This window comes from Seriola aureovittata, chromosome 8 (assembly GCF_021018895.1).
Source record: "Seriola aureovittata isolate HTS-2021-v1 ecotype China chromosome 8, ASM2101889v1, whole genome shotgun sequence".
In the NCBI taxonomy this organism is placed as follows: Eukaryota; Metazoa; Chordata; class Actinopteri; order Carangiformes; family Carangidae; genus Seriola; species Seriola aureovittata.
The window spans coordinates 5,104,749-5,129,673 of NC_079371.1; the positions used below are offsets into that span (position 1 = coordinate 5,104,749).

At 29.8% G+C, this 24,925-nt stretch overlaps 1 protein-coding gene across 2 annotated transcripts in view; it reads right to left on the reverse strand.

Moving 5' to 3' along the window:
• The window catches only part of LOC130173678 (centrosome-associated protein CEP250), a 38,209-nt gene extending 14,900 nt beyond the window's left edge, over positions 1–23,309 (reverse strand). For both annotated transcript variants that reach the window (XM_056383129.1, XM_056383128.1), the window contains exons 1-2: positions 23,126–23,309; positions 20,768–20,925 (exon numbers count right to left, since the gene is read on the reverse strand). In XM_056383129.1, the coding sequence (XP_056239104.1) occupies positions 20,768–20,925; positions 23,126–23,222 (255 nt within the window). In that variant the 5' untranslated portion in view covers positions 23,223–23,309. The remainder of the gene's footprint in view (positions 1–20,767; positions 20,926–23,125) is intronic.
• Positions 23,310–24,925: the final 1,616 nt, after the last annotated feature.

Below are 24,925 nucleotides of genomic sequence, written 5' to 3' on the forward strand. Positions count from 1 at the left end.
TTACTATACTATGACATTTTTTGATATTTTTATGCCTTAGTATACTATGATGTTTTTTGACATTTTTATGCATTGCTATACTGTGATGTTTTTTGACATTTTTATGCCTTGCTATACTATGACGTTTTATGCCTTACTATACTATGACGTTCTTTGACATTTTTATGCCTAACTATACTATGATGTTTTTTGACATTTTTATGCCTAAATATACTATGACATTTTTATACCATACTCTACTATGACATTTTTTGATGTTTTTATACCTTACTATAGTATGATGTTTTATCACATTTTTATGCCTTACTATAGTATGACATTTTTATGCAATACTCTACTATGACGTTTTTTGACATTTTTATGCATTACTATACTATGACATTTTTTGATATTTTTATGCCTTACTATACTATGACATTTTTATGCCTTACTATACGATGATGTTTTTTGAGATGTTTTTGCCTTACTATACTGTGGCGTTTTTTGACATTTTCATGCCTTACTATACTATGACGTTTTATCACATTTTCATTCCTTGATGAACTATGATGTTTTTTGACATTTTCATGCCTTGCTATGCTATGACGTTTTTTGACATTTTTATGGCTTGCTATACTATGATGTTTTTTGACATTTTTATGCCTAACTATACTATGACATTTTTATACCATACTCTACTATGACGTTTTTTGTCGTTTTTATACCATACTATACTATGATGTTTTATCACATTTTTATGCCTTACTATAGTATGAAATTTTTATGCAATACTCTACTATGACGTTTTTTGACATTTTTATGCATTACTATACTATGACATTTTTTGATATTTTTATGCCTTAGTATACTATGACATTTTTTGAAATTTTTAGGCCTTACTATAGTATGACATTTTTTGATATTTTTATGCCTTGCTATACTATGATGTTTTTTGACATTTTTATGCCTAACTATACTATGACATTTTTTTACATTTTTTTGCCTTACTATACTATGATGTTTTTTGACATTTTTATGCCTTAGTATACTATGACATTTTTTTACATTTTTATGCCTTACTTTAGTATGATGTTTTTTTGACATTTTTATGCCTTGCTATACTATGACATTTTTTTACCATACTCTACTTTGACGTTTTTTGACATTTTCATGCCTTACTATACTATGACATTTTTTTACATTTTTATGCCTTACTTTAGTATGATGTTTTTTTGACATTTTTATGCCTTGCTATACTATGATGTTTTTTGACATTTTTATGCCTTAGTATACTCTGACATTTTTATACCATACTCTACTATGACGTTTTTGCACATTTTTTTTGCCTTACTACACTATGACGCTTTTTGACATTTTAATGACTTACTATACTATGACATTCTTTGACATTTTTATTCCTTCTTATACGATGATGTTTTATCACATTTTTATTCCTTATTATACTATGATGTTTTATCACATTTTTTTCTTAAAGAATCATTTTTGGGGCTTTTTATGCCTTTATTGATAGCACAGTAGAGAGAGACAGGAAATGGGTAGGTAGAGAGAGGGGGAATGACATGCAGTAAAGGGCCGTCCGATGCGGGATTCGAACCAGGGTTGACTGCAGCGAGGACTGTCTCTATGTATGGGGCGCCCGCTCAACCAACTGCGCCACTCCAGGCCACTGTTTTATTGCATTTTTATACTTTACTATATTATGACATTTTTTGACATTTTAATATGTTGATATACTATGGTGTTTCATACCTAAAAATATTATGATTTTTTTAAGCCTCAATATAAAATGATTTTTTTCTGGTCTTACTATACGATGACTTTTTTATGGGTTCCCATACTCTAAACATGTGAAGGAGACGCGTGGTAGTACAGTGGTTCCAACTGTCGCCTAAGACTTGGAAGGTTCTCGGTTTGAACCCTACCCTGGGTTATTTCTTTGTCCAATTTAGTGTCTTACTATACTATGACAATTTTTGATGATTTGATATGTTACTATACTATGATGGTTTATGCCCAACAATATTTCCACGTTTTTATGCCTTAATATAAAATGAGTTTTTTCTAGTCTTGCTATACCATGACGTTATTATGGATTCCCATACTCTTAACAGGGCAGCACGGTAGTACAATGGTTTGACCTGTCGCTTCAGACATGGAAGGCTGTGGGTTCAAACCCTACCCTGGACTGCTTCTGTGTCTAAATTTCATGCCTTATTATAATTTGACATTTTTGTGCGTTACTATACTATGACGTTTTGGACAAATTTATGGTTTACTATACTATGACGTTTTGTGCCTTAGTATACTATGACGTTTTTTAACATTTTTATGCCTTACTATACTATGACGTTTTTTGACATTTTTGTGCGTTACTATACTATGACATTTTTTGACATTTTTATGCGTTATTATACTATGACGTTTTTTGACAAATTTACACCTTACTGTAATGAGATTTTTATGGCTTACGATACTATGACATTTTTGACAATTTTTTGATTTACTTTACTATGATCTTTTATGCTTTACTATAGGTTGACGTTTTTTGACATTTTTATGCCTTAGTATACTATGACATTTTTGACAAATTTATGGTTTACTATACTATGACATTTTTTGAAAAATATATGCCTTACTATACTATGACATTTTTTGACATTTTTATGCCTTACTATATACAATGACGTTTTTTGATATGTTTATGCCTTACTATACTGTGACATTTTTTGAAAAATATATGCCTTACTATACTATGACATTTTTATGACAAATTTATGCCTTGGTATACTATGACGTTTTTTGACATTTTTATGCCTATGACATTTTATGCATTACTATAACATGCCGTTTTTTGGCAAATTTATGCCTTACTATACTATGACATTTTTATGACAAATTTATGCATTACTATACTATGATGTTTTGTGCCTTACTGTACTATGATGTTTTGTGCCTTACTGTACTATGACGTTTTTTGATATTCTTATGCCTTGCTATACAATGACATTTTATGCCTTATTATACTATGACATTTTTTTGACATTTTTATGCCTTACTATACTATGACGTTTTTGACAAATGTATGGCTTACTATACTATGACGTTTTTTGATATTTTCATGCGTTACTATACTATGACGTTTCTTGACAAATTTATGCCTTACTATACTGTGACGTTTTTTAATATTTTTATGCGTTACTATACTATGACATTTTTGGACTAATTTATGCCTTAATATACTATGATATTTTTATGCCTTACGATACTATGACCTTTTTTGACAATTTTATGCCTTACTATATTATTACGTTTTTTGATATTTCTATGCCTTACTATACTATGACGTGTTTTGACAAATTTATGCCTTACTATACTATGACATTTTTTGATATTTTTATGCCTTGCTATACTATGACATGTTATGCCTTACTATACTATGACGTTTATTAACATTTTTAGGCCTTACTATACTATAATGTTTTTTGACATTTTTATGCCTTGCTATACTATGACATTTTATGCCTTACTATACTATGACTTTTTTTTTACATTTCATGCCTTATTATACTATGACTTTTTTTTACATTTTTATGCCTTACTATATTATGACATTTTATGACTTACTATATTGTGACGTTTTTTTGATATTTTTATGCCTTACTATACTATGACATTTTATGCCTTACTATACTTTGATGTTTTTTGGCATTTTATGCATTACTATAATTCTGTGTTTTTTGACCTTTTATGCCTTACTATACTAGGACGTTTTTTCACATTTTTATGCCTTACTATACTATAACGTTTTTTTTACATTTTTATGCCTTGCTATACTATGACATTTTATGCCTTACTATACTATGACTTTTTTTGACATTTTTATGCATTACTATACCATGACATGTTATGCCTTACTATAATATGACATTTTATGTCTTAATATACTATGACGTTTTTTGACAAATTTATGGTTTACTATACTATGACTTTTTTTCACATTTTATGCTTCACTATTCTATGACATATTATGCCTTACTATAATTTGACGTTTATTGACATTTTTATGCTTTATTATACTATACGTTTTTTGACAAATTTATGCCTTACTATAGTATGACGTTTTTTGACAAATTTATGGCTTACTATACTTTGACGTTTTTTGACATTTTATCCCTTATTATAATATCACATTTTATGCCTTACTATACTATGACGTTTTTTGACATTTTTATGTCTTATTGTACAATGACATTTTTGACAAATTTATTCATTTCTATACTATGACGTTTTGTGCCTTACTATACTATGACGTTTTTTTTTACATTTTTATGCCTTACTATAATATGACATTTTATGCCTTACTATACTATGACGTTTTTTGACAATTTTGTGCCTCAGTATACTATGACGTTTTTTGACACATTTAGGGCTTACTATACTATGACGTTTTTTGACAAATTTATGGCTTACTATACTATGACGTTTTTTGACAATTTTATGCCTTACAATACTATGATGTTTTTTTGACATTTGTATGTTTTATTGTACTATGACATTTTTTGACAAATTTATGGATTACTATATTATGACGTTTTTTGACATTTTCATGCCTTACTATACTATGACATTTTATGCCTTGCTATACTATGACGTTTTTTGACCTTTTTATACCTTAGTATAATATGACGTTTTCTGACAATTTTACGCCTCAAAATACTATGACATTGTTTGACAAATTTTTGCCTTACTATACTATGACATTTTTATGCCTTACTATACTATGACATTTTTATGCCTTGCTATACTATGACATTTTATGCCTTACAATACAATGATGTTTTTTCACAATTTTATGCCTTACTATTCTATGACGTTTTATGCCTTAATATACTATGACATTTTTTCACGTTTTTATGCTTCACTATTCTATGACATTTTATGCCTAACTATACTTTGACGTTTTTTGACATTTTTATGCCTTAGTATACTATGACGTTTTTGACAAATTTATGCTTCAGTATTCTATGACATTTTATGCCTTACTATAATATGACATTTTATGCCTTACTATACTATGACTTTTTTTGACATTTTTATGCCTTATTATACTATGACATTTTTTGATAAATTTATGGCTTAATATACTATGACTTTTTTTCACATTTTATGCTTCACTATTCTATGACATTTTATGCCTTACTATACTTTGACGTTTTTTGACATTTTTATGCCTTAGTATACTATGACGTTTTTTGACAAATTTATGCCTTACTACACTATGACGTTTTATGACATTTCATGCCTTACTATAATATGACATATTATGCCTTACTATACTATGACGTTTTTTGACATTTTTATGTCTTATTGTACTATGGCGTTTTTTGACAAATCTATGGATTACTATACTATGACGTTTTGTGCCTTACTATACTTGACGTTTTTTGACAATTTTGTGTCCTACTATACTATGACGTTTTTTGACATTTTTATGCCTTACTATACTATGACATTTTGTGCCTTAATATACTATGACATTTTTTCACGTTTTTATGCTTCACTATTCTATGACATTTTATGCCTTACTATACTTTGACGTTTTTTGACATTTTTATGCCTTAGTATACTATGACGTTTTTGACAAATTTATGCCTTACTATACTATGACGTTTTTTTGACAAATTTATGCTTCAGTATTCTATGACATTTTATGCCTTACTATAATATGACATTTTATGCCTTACTATACTATGACTTTTTTTGACATTTTTATGCCTTATTATACTATGACATTTTTTGATAAATTTATGGCTTACTATACTATGACTTTTTTTCACATTTTATGCTTCACTATTCTATGACATTTTATGCCTTACTATACTTTGACGTTTTTTGACATTTTTATGCCTTAGTATACTATGACGTTTTTTGACAAATTTATGCCTTACTATACTATGACGTTTTATGACATTTTATGCCTTACTATAATATGACATATTATGCCTTACTATACTATGACGTTTTTTGACATTTTTATGTCTTATTGTACTATGGCGTTTTTTGACAAATCTATGGATTACTATACTATGGCGTTTTTTGACAAATCTATGGATTACTATACTATGACGTTTTGTGCCTTACTATACTATGACGTTTTTTTGACAATTTTGTGTCCTACTATACTATGACGTTTTTTGACATTTTTATGCCTTACTATACTATGACATTTTGTGCCTTAATATACTATGACATTTTTTCACGTTTTTATGCTTCACTATTCTATGACATTTTATGCCTTACTATACTTTGACGTTTTTTGACATTTTTATGCCTTAGTATACTATGACATTTTTGATAAATTTATGCCTTACTATACTATGACGTTTTTTGACAAATTTATGCTTCAGTATTCTATGACATTTTATGCCTTACTATAATATGACATTTTATGCCTTACTATACTATGACTTTTTTTGACATTTTTATGCCTTATTATACTATGACATTTTTTGACAAATTTATGGATTACTATAGTATGACGTTTTGTGCCTTACTATACTATGACGTTTTTTTGACAATTTTGTGTCTTACTATACTATGACGTTTTTTGACATTTTTATGCCTTACTATACTATGACATTTTGTGCCTTAATATACTATGACATTTTTTCACGTTTTTATGCTTCACTATTCTATGACATTTTATGCCTTACTATAATATGACATTTTATGCCTTACTATACTTTGACGTTTTTTGACATTTTTATGCCTTAGTATACTATGACGTTTTTTGACATTTTATGCCTTACTATAATATGACATATTATGCCTTACTATACTATGACGTTTTTTGACATTTTTATGTCTTATTGTACTATGGCTTTTTTTGACAAATTTATGGATTACTATACTATGACGTTTTGTGCCTTACTATACTATGACGTTTTTTTGACAATTTTGTGTCCTACTATACTATGACATTTTTTGACATTTTATGCTTTACTATACTTTGATGTTTTTTGACATTTTTATGCCTTAGTATACTATGACGTTTTTTGACAATTTTATGTCTTACTATAATTTGACATTTTATGCCTTACTATACTATGACATTTTTTGACCTTTTTATACCTTAGTATACTATGACGTTTTTTGACAAATTTATGCCTAACTATACTATGACATTTTTTGACATTTTTATGCGTTACTATAAAATTACATTTTATGCCTTACTCTACTATGACATTTTTTGACATTTTTATGCCTTACTATACTATGACTTTTTTTGACATTTTTATGCCTTACTATAATATGACATTTTATGCCTTACTATACTATGACATTTTTTGACATTTTTATGTTTTATTGTACTATGACGTTTTTTGACAAATTTATGGATTACTATACTATGACGTTTTTTGACATTTTTATGCCTTAGTATACTATGACGTTTTTTGACAAATTTATGCCTAACTATACTATGACGTTTTTTGACAAATTTATGCCTTACTATAATATGACATTTTATGCCTTACTATATTATGAAATTTTTTGACCTTTTTATACCTTAGTATACTATGACGTTTTTTGACAAATTTATGCCTAACTATACTATGACATTTTTTTACATTTTTATGCCTTACTATAATATGACATTTTATGCCTTACTATACTATGACATTTTTTCACATTTTATACTTCACTATTCTATGACATTTTATGCCTTACTATACTTTGACGTTTTTTGACATTTTAATGCCTTAGTATACTATGACGTTTTTTGACAAATTTATGCCTTACTATACTATGACATTTTTTGAACTTTTTATACCTTAGTATACTATGACGTTTTTTGACAAATTTATGCCTAACTATACTATGACATTTTTTGACATTTTTATGCCTTACTAAAATATGACATTTTATGCCTTACTATACTATGACATTTTTTCACATTTTATACTTCACTATTCTATGACATTTTATGCCTTACTATACTTTGACGTTTTTTGACATTTTATGCCTTACTATACTATGACGTTTTTTGACAATTTATGCCTTACTATAATATGACATTTTATGCCTTACTATATTATGACGTTTTTTGACATTTTTATGTCTTATTGTACTATGACGTTTTTTGACAAATTTATGGATTACTATACTATGACATTTTTTGACCTTTTTATACTTTAGTATACTATGACGTTTTTTGACAAATTTATGCCTAACTATACTATGATGTTTTTTGACAAATTTATGCCTTACTATAATATGACATTTTATGCCTTACTATACTATGAAATTTTTTGACAAATTTATGCCTTACTATAATATGACATTTTATGCCTTACTTAATTTATGAAATTTTTTGACCTTTTTATACCTTAGTATACTATGACGTTTTTTTGACAAATTTATGCCTAACTATACTATGACATTTTTTTACATTTTTATGCCTTACTATAATATGACATTTTATGCCTTACTATACTATGACATTTTTTCAGATTTTATACTTCACTATTCTATGACATTTTATGCCTTACTATACTTTGACGTTTTTTGACATTTTTATGCCTTAGTATACTATGACGTTTTTTGACAAATTTATGCCTTACTATACTATGACATTTTTTGACCTTTTTATACCTTAGTATACTATGACGTTTTTTGACAAATTTATGCCTAACTATACTATGACATTTTTTTACATTTTTATTCCTTACTATAATATGACATTTTATGCCTTACTATACTATGACATTTTTTCACATTTTATACTTCACTATTCTATGACATTTTATGCCTTACTATACTTTGACGTTTTTTGACATTTTTATGCCTTAGTATACTATGACGTTTTTTGACAAATTTATGCCTAACTATACTATGACATTTTTTTACATTTTTATGCCTTACTATAATATGACATTTTATGCCTTACTATACTATGACATTTTTTCACATTTTATACTTCACTATTCTATGACATTTTATGCCTTACTATACTTTGACGTTTTTTGACATTTTTATGCCTTAGTATACTATGACGTTTTTTGACAAATTTATGCCTTACTATACTATGACATTTTTTGACGTTTTATGCCTTACTATAATATGACATTTTATGCCTTACTGTACTTTGACGTTTTTTGACATTTTTATGCCTTACTATACTATGATGTTTTTTGGCATTTTTATGCCTTACTATACTATGACATTTTATGCCTTAATATACTGTGACATTTTTTCAAATTTTTATGCCTTAGTATACTATGACGTTTTTTGACAATTTTATGCCTTACTATAATATGACATTTTATGCCTTACTATACTATGACATTTTTTGACATTTTTATGTTTTATTGTACTATGACGTTTTTTGACAAATTTATGGATTACTATACTATGACATTTTTTGACCTTTTTATACTTTAGTATACTATGACGTTTTTTGACAAATTTATGCCTAACTATACTATGACGTTTTTTGACAAATTTATGCCTTACTATAATATGACATTTTATGCCTTACTATATTATGAAATTTTTTGACCTTTTTATACCTTAGTATACTATGACGTTTTTTGACAAATTTATGCCTAACTATACTATGACATTTTTTTACATTTTTATGCCTTACTATAATATGACATTTTATGCCTTACTATACTATGACATTTTTTCAGATTTTATACTTCACTATTCTATGACATTTTATGCCTTACTATACTTTGACGTTTTTTGACATTTTTATGCCTTAGTATACTATGACGTTTTTTGACAAATTTATGCCTTACTATACTATGACATTTTTTGACCTTTTTATACCTTAGTATACTATGACGTTTTTTGACAAATTTATGCCTAACTATACTATGACATTTTTTTACATTTTTATGCCTTACTATAATATGACATTTTATGCCTTACTATACTATGACATTTTTTCACATTTTATACTTCACTATTCTATGACATTTTATGCCTTACTATACTTTGACGTTTTTTGACATTTTTATGCCTTAGTATACTATGACGTTTTTTGACAAATTTATGCCTTACTATAATATGACATTTTATGCCTTACTATATTATGACGTTTTTTGACATTTTTATGTCTTATTGTACTATGACGTTTTTTGACAAATTTATGCCTTACTATACTATGACATTTTTTGACCTTTTTATACTTTAGTATACTATGACGTTTTTTGACAAATTTATGCCTAACTATACTATGATGTTTTTTGACAAATTTATGCCTTACTATAATATGACATTTTATGCCTTACTATACTATGAAATTTTTTGACAAATTTATGCCTTACTATAATATGACATTTTATGCCTTACTATATTATGAAATTTTTTGACCTTTTTATACCTTAGTATACTATGACGTTTTTTGACAAATTTATGCCTAACTATACTATGACATTTTTTTACATTTTTATGCCTTACTATAATATGACATTTTATGCCTTACTATACTATGACATTTTTTCAGATTTTATCCTTCACTATTCTATGACATTTTATGCCTTACTATACTTTGACGTTTTTTGACATTTTTATGCCTTAGTATACTATGACGTTTTTTGACAAATTTATGCCTTACTATACTATGACATTTTTTGACCTTTTTATACCTTAGTATACTATGACGTTTTTTGACAAATTTATGCCTAACTATACTATGACATTTTTTTACATTTTTATTCCTTACTATACTATGACATTTTATGCCTTACAATACAATGATGTTTTTTCACAATTTTATGCCTTACTATTCTATGACGTTTTATGCCTTAATATACTATGACATTTTTTGACATTTTTATGCTTACTATACTATGACATTTTTTGACGTTTTTTTGACGAATTTATGCCTTACTATACTATGACGTTTTTTTGACGTTTTATGCCTTACTATAATATGACATTTTATGCCTTACTGTACTTTGACGTTTTTTGACATTTTTATGCCTTAGTATACTATGACGTTTTTTGACAAATTTATGCCTTACTATACTATGAAATTTTTTGACCTTTTTATACCTTAGTATACTATGACGTTTTTTGACAAATTTATGCCTAACTATACTATGACATTTTTTTACATTTTTATGCCTTACTATAATATGACATTTTATGCCTTACTATACTATGACATTTTTTCAGATTTTATACTTCACTATTCTATGACATTTTATGCCTTACTATACTTTGACGTTTTTTGACATTTTTATGCCTTAGTATACTATGACGTTTTTTGGCAAAAATTTATGCCTTACTATACTATGACATTTTTTGACCTTTTTATACCTTAGTATACTATGACGTTTTTTGACAAATTTATGCCTAACTATACTATGACATTTTTTTACATTTTTATTCCTTACTATAATATGACATTTTATGCCTTACTATACTATGACATTTTTTCACATTTTATACTTCACTATTCTATGACATTTTATGCCTTACTATACTTTGACGTTTTTTGACATTTTTATGCCTTAGTATACTATGACGTTTTTTGACGAATTTATGCCTTACTATACTATGACGTTTTTTGACGTTTTATGCCTTACTATAATATGACATTTTATGCCTTACTATATTATGACGTTTTTTGACATTTTTATGTCTTATTGTACTATGACGTTTTTTGACAAATTTATGCTTCACTATTCTATGACATTTTATGCCTTACTATACTTTGACGTTTTTTGACATTTTTATGCCTTAGTATACTATGACGTTTTTTGACAAATTTATGCCTTACTACACTATGACGTTTTATGACATTTTATGCCTTACTATAATATGACATATTATGCCTTACTATACTATGACGTTTTTTGACATTTTTATGTCTTATTGTACTATTGCGTTTTTTGACAAATCTATGGATTACTATACTATGACGTTTTGTGCCTTACTATACTATGACGTTTTTTTGACAATTTTGTGTCCTACTATACTATGACGTTTTTTGACATTTTTATGCCTTACTATACTATGACATTTTATGCCTTACTATACTTTGACGTTTTTTGACATTTTTATGCCTTAGTATACTATGACGTTTTTGACAAATTTATGCCTTACTATACTATGACGTTTTTTGACAAATTTATGCTTCAGTATTCTATGACATTTTATGCCTTACTATAATATGACATTTTATGCCTTACTATACTATGACTTTTTTTGACATTTTTATGCCTTATTATACTATGACATTTTTTGACAAATTTATGCCTTACTATACTATGACGTTTTTTGACATTTTTATGCCTTACTATAATATGACATTTTATGCCTTACTATACTATGACATTTTATGCCTTAATATACTGTGACATTTTTTCACATATTTATGCTTTACTATTCTATGACAATTTATGCCTTACTATACTTTTACATTTTTTGACATTTTTACGTTTTATTGTACTATGTCGTTTTTTGACAAATTTATGGATTACTATACTATGACGTTTTTTGACATTTTTATGCCTTAGTATACTATGACGTTTTTTGACAAATTTATGCCTACTATACTATGACATTTTTTGACATTTTTATGCGTTACTATAAAATTACATTTTATGCCTTACTATACTATGACATTTTTTGACATTTTTATGCCTTACTATACTATGACTTTTTTTGACATTTTTATGCCTTACTATAATATGACATTTTATGCCTTACTATACTATGACATTTTTTGACATTTTTATGTTTTATTGTACTATGACGTTTTTTGACAAATTTATGGATTACTATACTATGACATTTTTTGACCTTTTTATATTTTAGTATACTATGACGTTTTTTGACAAATTTATGCCTAACTATACTATGACGTTTTTTGACAAATTTATGCCTTACTATAATATGACATTTTATGCCTTACTATACTATGACATTTTATGCCTTAATATACTGTGACATTTTTTGACAAATTTATGCTTTACTATTCTATGACAATTTATGCCTTACTATACTTTTACATTTTTTGACATTTTTATGTTTTATTGTACTATGTCGTTTTTTGACAAATTTATGGATTACTATACTATGACGTTTTTTGACATTTTTATGCCTTAGTATACTATGACGTTTTTTTGACAAATTTATGCCTAACTATACTATGACATTTTTTGACATTTTTATGCGTTACTATAAAATTACATTTTATGCCTTACTCTACTATGACATTTTTTGACATTTTTATGCCTTACTATACTATGACTTTTTTTGACATTTTTATGCCTTACTATAATATGACATTTTATGCCTTACTATACTATGACATTTTTTGACATTTTTATGTTTTATTGTACTATGACGTTTTTTGACAAATTTATGGATTACTATACTATGACATTTTTTGACCTTTTTATATTTTAGTATACTATGACGTTTTTTGACAAATTTATGCCTAACTATACTATGACGTTTTTTGACAAATTTATGCCTTACTATAATATGACATTTTATGCCTTACTATACTTTGACGTTTTTTGACATTTTTATGCCTTAGTATACTATGACGTTTTTTGACAAATTTATGCCTAACTATACTATGACATTTTTTTACATTTTTATGCCTTACTATAATATGACATTTTATGCCTTACTATACTATGACGTTTTTTGACAATTTATGCCTTACTACACTATGACGTTTTATGACATTTTATGCCTTACTATACTATGACGTTTTTTGACATTTTATGCCTTACTATACTATGACGTTTTTTGACAAATTTATGCCTTACTATACTATGACATTTTTTGACATTTTTATGCCTTAGTATACTATGACGTTTTTTGACAAATTTATGCCTTACTATACTATGACATTTTTTGACCTTTTTATACCTTAGTATACTATGACATTTTATGCCTTACTATACTATGACATTTTTTCACATTTTATACTTCACTATTCTATGACATTTTATGCCTTACTATACTTTGACGTTTTTTGACATTTTTATGCCTTAGTATACTATGACGTTTTTTGACAAATTTATGCCTTACTATAATATGACATTTTATGCCTTACTATATTATGACGTTTTTTGACATTTTTATGTCTTATTGTACTATGACGTTTTTTGACAAATTTATGGATTACTATACTATGACATTTTTTGACCTTTTTATACTTTAGTATACTATGACGTTTTTTGACAAATTTATGCCTAACTATACTATGATGTTTTTTGACAAATTTATGCCTTACTATAATATGACATTTTATGCCTTACTATACTATGAAATTTTTTGACAAATTATGCCTTACTATTACTATGACATTTTATGCCTTACTTAATTTATGAAATTTTTTGACCTTTTTATACCTTAGTATACTATGACGTTTTTTTGACAAATTTATGCCTAACTATACTATGACATTTTTTTACATTTTTATGCCTTACTATAATATGACATTTTATGCCTTACTATACTATGACATTTTTTCAGATTTTATCCTTCACTATTCTATGACATTTTATGCCTTACTATACTTTGACGTTTTTTTGACGTTTTATGCCTTAGTATCCTATGACGTTTTTTGACAAATTTATGCCTTACTATACTATGACATTTTTTGACCTTTTTATACCTTAGTATACTATGACGTTTTTTGACAAATTTATGCCTAACTATACTATGACATTTTTTTACATTTTTATTCCTTACTATAATATGACATTTTATGCCTTACTATACTATGACATTTTTTCACATTTTATACTTCACTATTCTATGACATTTTATGCCTTACTATACTTGACGTTTTTTGACATTTTATGCCTTAGTATACTATGACGTTTTTTGACAAATTTATGCCTAACTATACTATGACATTTTTTTACATTTTTATGCCTTACTATAATATGACATTTTATGCCTTACTATACTATGACATTTTTTCACATTTTATACTTCACTATTCTATGACATTTTATGCCTTACTATACTTTGACGTTTTTTGACATTTTATGCCTTAGTATACTATGACGTTTTTTGACAAATTTATGCCTTACTATACTATGACATTTTTTGACGTTTTATGCCTTACTATAATATGACATTTTATGCCTTACTGTACTTTGACGTTTTTTGACATTTTTATGCCTTAGTATACTATGACGTTTTTTGACAAATTTATGCCTTACTATACTATGACATTTTTTGACCTTTTTATACCTTAGTATACTATGACGTTTTTTGACAAATTTATGCCTAACTATACTATGACATTTTTTTACATTTTTATGCCTTACTATAATATGACATTTTATGCCTTACTATACTATGACATTTTTTCAGATTTTATACTTCACTATTCTATGACATTTTATGCCTTACTATACTTTGACGTTTTTTTGACTTTTTATGCCTTAGTATACTATGACGTTTTTTGACAAATTTATGCCTTACTATACTATGACATTTTTTGACCTTTTTATACTTTAGTATACTATGACGTTTTTTGACAAATTTATGCCTAACTATACTATGACTTTTTTTCACATTTTATTCCTTACTATAATATGACATTTTATGCCTTACTATACTATGACATTTTTTCACATTTTATGCTTCACTATTCTATGACATTTTATGCCTTACTATACTTTGACGTTTTTTGACATTTTTATGCCTTAGTATACTATGACGTTTTTTGACAAATTTATGCCTTACTATACTATGACGTTTTTTGACGTTTTATGCCTTACTATAATATGACATTTTATGCCTTACTATATTATGACGTTTTTTGACATTTTTATGTCTTATTGTACTATGGCGTTTTTTGACAAATTTATGCCTTACTATACTATGACGTTTTATGCCTTACTATACTATGACGTTTTTTGACATTTTTATGCCTTACTATAATATGACATTTTATGCCTTACTATACTATGACATTTTATGCCTTAATATACTGTGACATTTTTTCACATATTTATGCTTTACTATTCTATGACAATTTATGCCTTACTATACTTTTACATTTTTTGACATTTTTATGTTTTATTGTACTATGTCGTTTTTTGACAAATTTATGGATTACTATACTATGACATTTTTTGACCTTTTTATACCTTAGTATACTATGACGTTTTTTTGACAAATTTATGCCTAACTATACTATGACATTTTTTGACATTTTTATGCGTTACTATAAAATTACATTTTATGCCTTACTCTACTATGACATTTTTTGACATTTTTATGCCTTACTATACTATGACTTTTTTTGACATTTTTATGCCTTACTATAATATGACATTTTATGCCTTACTATACTATGACATTTTTTCACATTTTATGCTTCACTATTCTCTTACATTTTATGCCTTACTATACTTTGACGTTTTTTGACATTTTTATGCCTTAGTATACTATGACGTTTTTTGACAAATTTATGCCTTACTATACTATGACGTTTTATGCCTTACTATGCTATGACGTTTTTTGACAAATTTATGCTTCAGTATTCTATGACATTTTATGCCTTACTATAATATGACATTTAATGCGTTACTATAAAATTACATTTTTTGACATTTTTATGCCTTACTATACTATGATGTTTTTTGACATTTTTATGCCTTACTATACTATGACATTTTGTGCCTTAATATACTGTGACATTTTTTCACATTTTTATGCTTTACTATTCTATGACAATTTATTCCCTACTATACTTTTACATTTTTTGACATTTTTATGCCTTAGTATACTATGACGTTTTTTGACAATTTTATGCCTTACTATAATATGACATTTTATGCCTTACTATACTATGACATTTTTTGACCTTTTTATACCTTAGTATACTATGACGTTTTTTGACAAATTTATGCCTAACAATACTATGACATGTTTTGACGTTTTTATGCATTATTATAAAATTACATTTTATGCCTTACTCTACTATGACATTTTTTGACATTTTTATGCCTTACTATACTATGACTTTTTTTTGACATTTTATGCCTTACTATACTATGACATTTTTTCACATTTTATGCTTCACTATTCTATGACATTTTATGCCTTACTATACTTTGACGTTTTTTTACAAATTTATGCCTTACTATACTATGACGTTTTTTGACAAATTTATGTTTTATTGTACTATGACGTTTTTTGACCTTTTTATACTTTAGTATACTATGACGTTTTTTGACAAATTTATGCCTAACTATACTATGACGTTTTTTGACAAATTTATGCCTTACTATACTATGACATTTTATGCCTTACTATAATATGACATTTTATGCATTACTATAAAATTACATTTTTTGACATTTTTATGCCTTACTATACTATGATGTTTTTTGGCATTTTTATGCCTTACTATACTATGACATTTTATGCCTTAATATACTGTGACATTTTTTGACATTTTTATGCTTTACTATTCTATGACAATTTATGCCTTAATATACTATGACATTTTTTGACATTTTTATGCTTTAGTATACTATGACGTTTTTTGACAATTTTATGCCATACTATAATATGACATTTTATGCCTTACTATACTATGACATTTTTTGACATTTTTATGTTTTATTGTACTATGACGTTTTTTGACAAATTTATGGATTACTATACTATGACATTTTTTGACCTTTTTATACTTTAGTATACTATGACGTTTTTTGACAAATTTATGCCTTACTTTTCTATGACATTTTTTGACAAATTTATGCCTTACTATAATATGACATTTTATGCCTTACTATACTATGAAATTTTTTGACAAATTTATGCCTTGCTTTTCTATGACATTTTTTGACAAATTTATGCCTTACTATAATATGACATTTTATGCCTTACTATACTATGACATCTTTTGACAAATTTATGCCTTGCTTTTCTATGACATTTTATGCCTTACTATACAATGACGTTTTTTGACAAATTTATGGATTACTATACTATGACATTTTTTGACCTTTTTATACTTTAGTATACTATGACGTTTTTTGACAAATTTATGCCTAACTATACTATGATGTTTTTTGACAAATTTATGCCTTACTATAATATGACATTTTATGCCTTACTATACTATGAAATTTTTTGACAAATTTATGCCTTGCTTTTCTATGACATTTTTTGACAAATTTATGCCTTACTATAATATGACATTTTATGCCTTACTATACTATGACATCTTTTGACAAATTTATGCCTTGCTTTTCTATGACATTTTATGCCTTACTATACAATGACGTTTTTTGACAAATTTATGCCTAACTATACTATGACGTTTTTTGACAAATTTATGCCTTACTATAATATGACATTTTATGCCTTACTATACTATGAAATTTTTTGACAAATTTATGCCTTGCTTTTATATGACATTTTTTGACAAATTTATGCCTTGCTTTTCTATGACATTTTTTTGCCTTACTATACTATGACATTTTATTCCTTACAATACTATGATGTTTTTTCACAATTTTATGCCTTACTATACTATGACATTTTATTCCTTACAATACTATGATGTTTTTTCACAATTTTATGCCTTACTATACTATGACGTTTTTTGACAAATTTATGCCTAACTATACTATGACGTTTTTTGACAAATTTATGCCTTACTATAATATGACATTTTATGCCTTACTATACTATGAAATTTTTTGACAAATTTATGCCTTGCTTTTCTATGACATTTTTTCACAATTTTATGCCTTACTATACTATGACGTTTTTTGACAATTTTATGCCTTACTATACTATGACACTTTATGCCTTACAATACTATGACGTTTTTTGACAATTTTATGCGTTACTATAAAATTACATTTTATGCCTTACTCTACTATGACTTTTTTTTGACATTTTCATGCCTTACTATACTATGACATTTTTTGACAAATTTATGCCTTGCTATACATTTCAGGCCTGTTGTCTTGACCTCTCACCTGATGAAGACTTTGGAGAGGATCATCCTGAGTCACGTGAGACCACTGGTGAGCACACAGCTGGACCCCCTGCAGTTTGCTTACCGGCCTAGTGTTGGGGTGGACGATGCAGTGATCTACCTACTGCATAGATCACAGGACAGTGGAAGCACTGTGAGGGTCATGTTTTTTGACTTTTCGAGTGCTTTCAACACGATCCTGCCACCACTGCTCAGAGTGAAGCTGGAAAGTGTGGGAGTGGACCATTACCTGGCTGCATGGATGATAGACTACCTCACCAACAGACCACAGTACGTGAGGCTTCGTCACAGTGTGTCTGATGTTGTGCTCTGCAGTACAGGTGCCCCCCAGGGTACGGTGCTCTCCCCTTTTCTCTTCACCCTGTACACCTCAGACTTCCCACACAACACCACACACTGCCACGTCCAGAAGTTCTCTGACGACACAGCCATTGTTGGGTGTGTTTCAGAGGGAAATTAACTGGAATACAGGACAGTCATCAGGGACTTTGTCAGCTGGAGCAAGATCAACCAGCTTCAGCTTAATGCCAGCAAAACAAAGGAGATGATTGTGAACCCCAGGCGGAAGACATCCCACTTCACACCAGTGAACATCCAGGGACTGGACATCGAGGTGGTGGAGAACTACAAGTTCCTGGGGGTTCGCCTAAACAACAAACTGGACTGGTCCACCAACACCCACGCTCTCTACAAGAAGGGTCAGAGTCGCCTTAACCTGCTGAGGAGACTGAGGTCCTTTGGCGTGTGTGGGGCTCTCCTCAGGACCTTCTATGACTCTGTGGTGGCCTCAGCCATCTACTTCGCTGTGGTCTGCTGGAGAGGGGGCAGCACTGACAGGGATAGGCAGAGGCTCAACAAACTGATCTGGAAAGCGAGCTCTGTCCTGGGCTGCCCCCTAGACTCCATTGAGGAAGTAGGTGACAGGAGGATGTTAGCTAAGCTGACATCCATCATGAACAATAACTCTCACCCTCTGCATGACACTGTAGGGTCTCTCAGTAGCTTCTTCAGCAGCAGACTTTTACATCCTCGCTGTAAGAAGGAGAGGTTCCGCAGGTCCTTTATTCCAGCAGGTGTCAGACTCCACAACTCCTGCTCTTCCTGACCATGTGCAAACTTGCACTTTTTCATGTAAATATCATGTGTATTGTGTATATTGTATTTATTAGTGTATATTTGGTGTATTTTTGATATATATTTCCATAGATGTTTATTCTATAGATGTTTATTTTTCTACTGTGGTAAATGAATTTCCCAGTTGTGGGATAAATAAAGTTAATCTAATCTAATCTAATGACATTTTATGCCTTACTATAATATGACATTTTATGCCTTACTGTACTATGACGTTCTTTGACATTTTCATGCCTTATTATACTATGATGTTTTATGCCTTACCATATCATGACGTTTTTACGCCTTAATATAAAATTGATTTTTTTTTTGGTCCTACTATACTCCAACGTTTTTATGGATAACCGTACTATAAACCAAACTACTAAATGGTACTACAATGGTTGGAACTTTCTCCTCAGACTTGGGTATATTTCTGTTCAGATTTCATGCCATAATATACTATGAAGTTTTTTTTACGTTTTTATGCCTTCCTATACCATGACTTTTTATGCCTTACCATAATATTATGTTTTTTTTCCTTACTATACTATGTTGTCCAATAACTCAACCACTGAGATTCTTTCTTTTCTTTCCCTCTCTGCCCACGGAGCAGCTCCTCTTCGGACAGCTCACCTGTTGCTGGTGGATCCTGCCAAAGAGCTGGTCCTGCTTCATCCTCAGCTCCATGTTCACCTGCTCCTGGTGGAGGAGTCGAGTGCTCGCAGCGTCCAGGTCGTTCTGCAGCTTCCTCTCCCTCTCTCTGGACATCAGGAACTCCCTATCAAGCACTGCTGCAGCCACACAAGACATCACACCAAAGTCAGGTCGGGCAGCTAAACCACAGCTGTGGGTGACATGTTAATGTAAAGCAAGATTTTTACTGTTTACAGCTTTTTTTCCCAGACCTTCATCCTTTTGAATATGAACGTCAAAAAAACAGAGCTTGACCTTATGGAACCAAGTGTGCAGACCTTTCCTTTCTCCTCTCTCCAAATTTACAATCAATGGTATAAAGTAACCTTTATTTACTGCTGAAACTAAGCTATTACCACAGTATCATTCCTTTATCTACTACAGGCTACCAAAAAGCTAAAATTAAAGTGTGGTTCAGTAGATGGGCAGTGCTAGTTACTTGCCAGAGTAAAGAGGGAGAGGGATTTTGTTATAATAGAAATCTAACAGCTGACACAGGAAAACAGGATTGGGACTTAGAAAACATTTTGTATTTCATTGAGTCTGTAAATATAGGTTTATATACCATCTGGAAAACTAGCCTCTCATTTCTGTTAGACCTCTTCCCTGCAGGTATCATTCATCATCCACGTCAAGCACATACAGTAGATTGAGTCTGTCAGTATGGTTTCAACTCCCACTGTTCATTAACAGAGGTCGACAAAGGTCACAGATTTCTAATTTGTTCCAACCCTCTCATTATATCACTAAATACAATGTTATCCTGCAAAGGTGTTCATTAAAAAGACATTCATGATAAATACAGGTTTAATTTGCAGCTCTTCAAAGAGCCCTGATGACTAATAACAGTTGTATCATGACTGTTGCATTCAGCTGATGAGATGAGTCTGTGTGGTTGTTACAAATTGCCATCATCAAATTAAATCCACTGCAGCCATTACAACTTATGTTTGAATAATAAATTACAGAAGGCTCACTTACCCTGAGGATATATGGAATCAGGGTTTGGCTAAAAGTCAATGTGAAACATATTAACACATTTGAGGTTATATTTGTTAAAACATGTTTCAGAGGTACATATCACTGAACTATCACACTGGATTTACAGGGAAAAATTAATTATAAAAAGTAATTAAAGGGTTGATTCAGCCGACATATTCTGCAAACTACTGTACATATAACACAATTAGAAGTCCAGAAAAAGAGAAAAACACTGATCACTTTGGACAAACTAATACAAGCTTCTTTTTTTTAAAGCCAAAGCTGAAATATTTATGAAACAGATCAGTGTCCAGGGGGAACATCTGTCATAGATATTTTATCTGATGCTAAGGGAAGAAGAATCAACCTCAGACTTGATCATTTCTTAAGATTAAATAAAGGAAATAATTGTGACTGTACTTCTGTCCCGGACATCATGTTACAGCTGTCATCACAAAAATAAAAACAACAACATTTGCTAAGGTCATTGTCACCGTGGTGTACTGTAGTTTTTATGAGATTATTCTGTGTTACTTGGTTTTACTGTCTATGAGGCACATTTTCCCTTTGAAGTAATGACCTTTGAACCAGGTAAACTGTTTACTCCTGACCATGTGCACAAACACTTTAATGGTACTACTGAAGCCTAAAGCCTCAACCTCTTCAGGCAGTTATGGTATTTTCTCCAAGCGGATCATTTTAGGGCACAAAACTAGTTTTAAACATTAAACTAACAAAGTCAAAAATCTAGTAAATATACTTTTATATACGACAGTACTACATGTGTTTAATTACACAGTAGATTACGTTAAACTTGTACTGCATATTACAAAAGCTGGGGGTTTTCTAACCCTGTCACTTTTGATAATCATCTTTATGAAAGTGTAACTGGGTCTGGGATTTTCCTAATTAAACATTAAACTATGTTAATTATTGGTGCCTCAAGTGCAATAAATAAAATAGTGAATTAGAGGGATACATGTCTAAAACTAATGTAGTGTAATCCAACAGTTCTGCAGTAAATCCTCCCTTCATGTTCACATTTTGTTAAAGGTGTTGATTTACCTTTACGATAATTATGGAGGATGCAGTTTGTGGTGCCAATGAATTGTGTTAATACACATCACAAATCAACAGCACCACAAACTACATCCTGTTGTATCAGTTTTAGTCAGGTGTTCCTAATAAACTCACACCTGAGTGTAGACAGCAAGAATAGTGGCAGTTGAAGCAGTACACTGCAGCACTTGCTCTTCCCTAAATTGTAAATGTGTAACTTTATTCTCAGAGGTTAAAGTCTTGACCTTTATCACTTACCTTTGTCATGAGCCATGCGGGTGCACTTGGCCGTCAGATACTGGATCTGACTGTAGTCCTCGTCCCGGTGCGTTCGGAAAAACCGCCTCATGCTCATCTCTTTCTTAGCTGCTCTCTCCTTTCTAAAACTTCTTCCCCCTTCCCTTGAACCTTAGATCCTAAGGGCAGGGTGGGTGTGTCCCATATGGTCCGATAAGACATGGCATGCACACTTCCTGCAATATTGACCCCCCCCCCGTGCAAAGAAGTCAGGGGACAAGTTTAAGCATTAATCCAAGCTGCTGTTTTCATAACAAAGAGGCGAGGTGAGCTGCTTCTGTGTGTGTGTGTGTGTGTGTGTGTGTGTGTTGCCATCTGGCCCGCTGCTTGAATAAATAGGAAAATTATGATTTGTTTCATGCACTATTTGACGGCTTGATCTGACATTACATCTGTGCTAAAGGGCAGCGAGTGCTGCAGGAGAGAGCAGAGGCAAGTCGGGCATGTTGTGTCTAGCAGGCAGGCGGATTTATAGCAGCAGTCTCAGGTTGGTGCTTTTATTATATACAGTAGGATTGCATAAGACATTTCACAGAGGAAAACAACCACTGGCATGTAATGAATCTTGAATTGAATGTCTCAGGTGTTTGTGCTTTAGTAGTTCACGTGTTGATTATAGTCTGAATGTGTTTGCAGAAAACTAACTCTGAAACATGGACCCTGTGACTGTCTGTCATCATGTGTGTTGTGATCCAGATCCTGATCAAAACCTTTTGAAAATGCTCAATGACCAGAAAGTGCCAACTCAAAAAGACAGCTTCAGTGGAGGATAAGTGTTTGTTGAGTGTTTACTAGTCTTTTACTTTTTTAATAAATCAGTATTGTTGAGTTTGTTGAGGAATTCTTCTTCTAAGGATAAAACCCTGTAGTGATGCAGATTAAACCAATTTGAACATTTTCTATAACTTGCAAATAACAAACCAAGAGGACTGTGCAGGCTTGGTGGTGATACAAATGTTTTCTAGTCTTTACACTTAATCATTTATTCCGATTTTTCTTTATCATTATCATTATTTAGAATGTGTGATAGGTCAATCCGATTTAAAGACTTCCAGACACTTCTGAAGTTCATCAGTGCAGCTTAATAATAGAAACAAATAACAAACTTAAAAAGAAATGCACTGAAGGCTACTGTAAGTACTTATTCAAGATGAAGTGATACTGAATACCAGTTATGGTGAAGAAGAAGCCACACAGAGGGTGGAGGATGTTACTTGTGTGAAAAGAATTGTGTGAAGTTGGTGACGAATATGTTTATGAAGACGACACCGTCCTCTCACATGTATCTTCTTCTTTTGTCTTCTCATACTTTATTTTTAGAGCTCAAAACTGCAAAGTTAAGGAAAGGTGTTGGAGTCTGTATTTCAGCTGTGGATTGCACTTTATCTGCAGCTGTCATATTTCCTGCCAGCAGAGGGAGACAAGCAAAGGTGTTCTTCTACTCTCCTGCTCCTTTCTTACTTTAGGTTGTAGAGGTTTCATCAAATGTGTCAGTTCATTAATGTTTTTCTGTAAATTAATTTACCTACCAGATGTTTTTTTTCTTTCATTTGTGTTGTTTACATCCCCATCATTTAATATCTACTGTAAAGTATATAACTCCTACAATACATACTGCCATAAAACAGTTCTAACAGTTTGTTCTTTTTCTTTCAGGGATGAAATTCAGAGGTGATTAAACAGCGGATTTGTGGCGTTTATTTACAGGAAATGAAAGTCACATTTATTTTTATTTTTTAAACTGCTAACAACAGTGAGTAC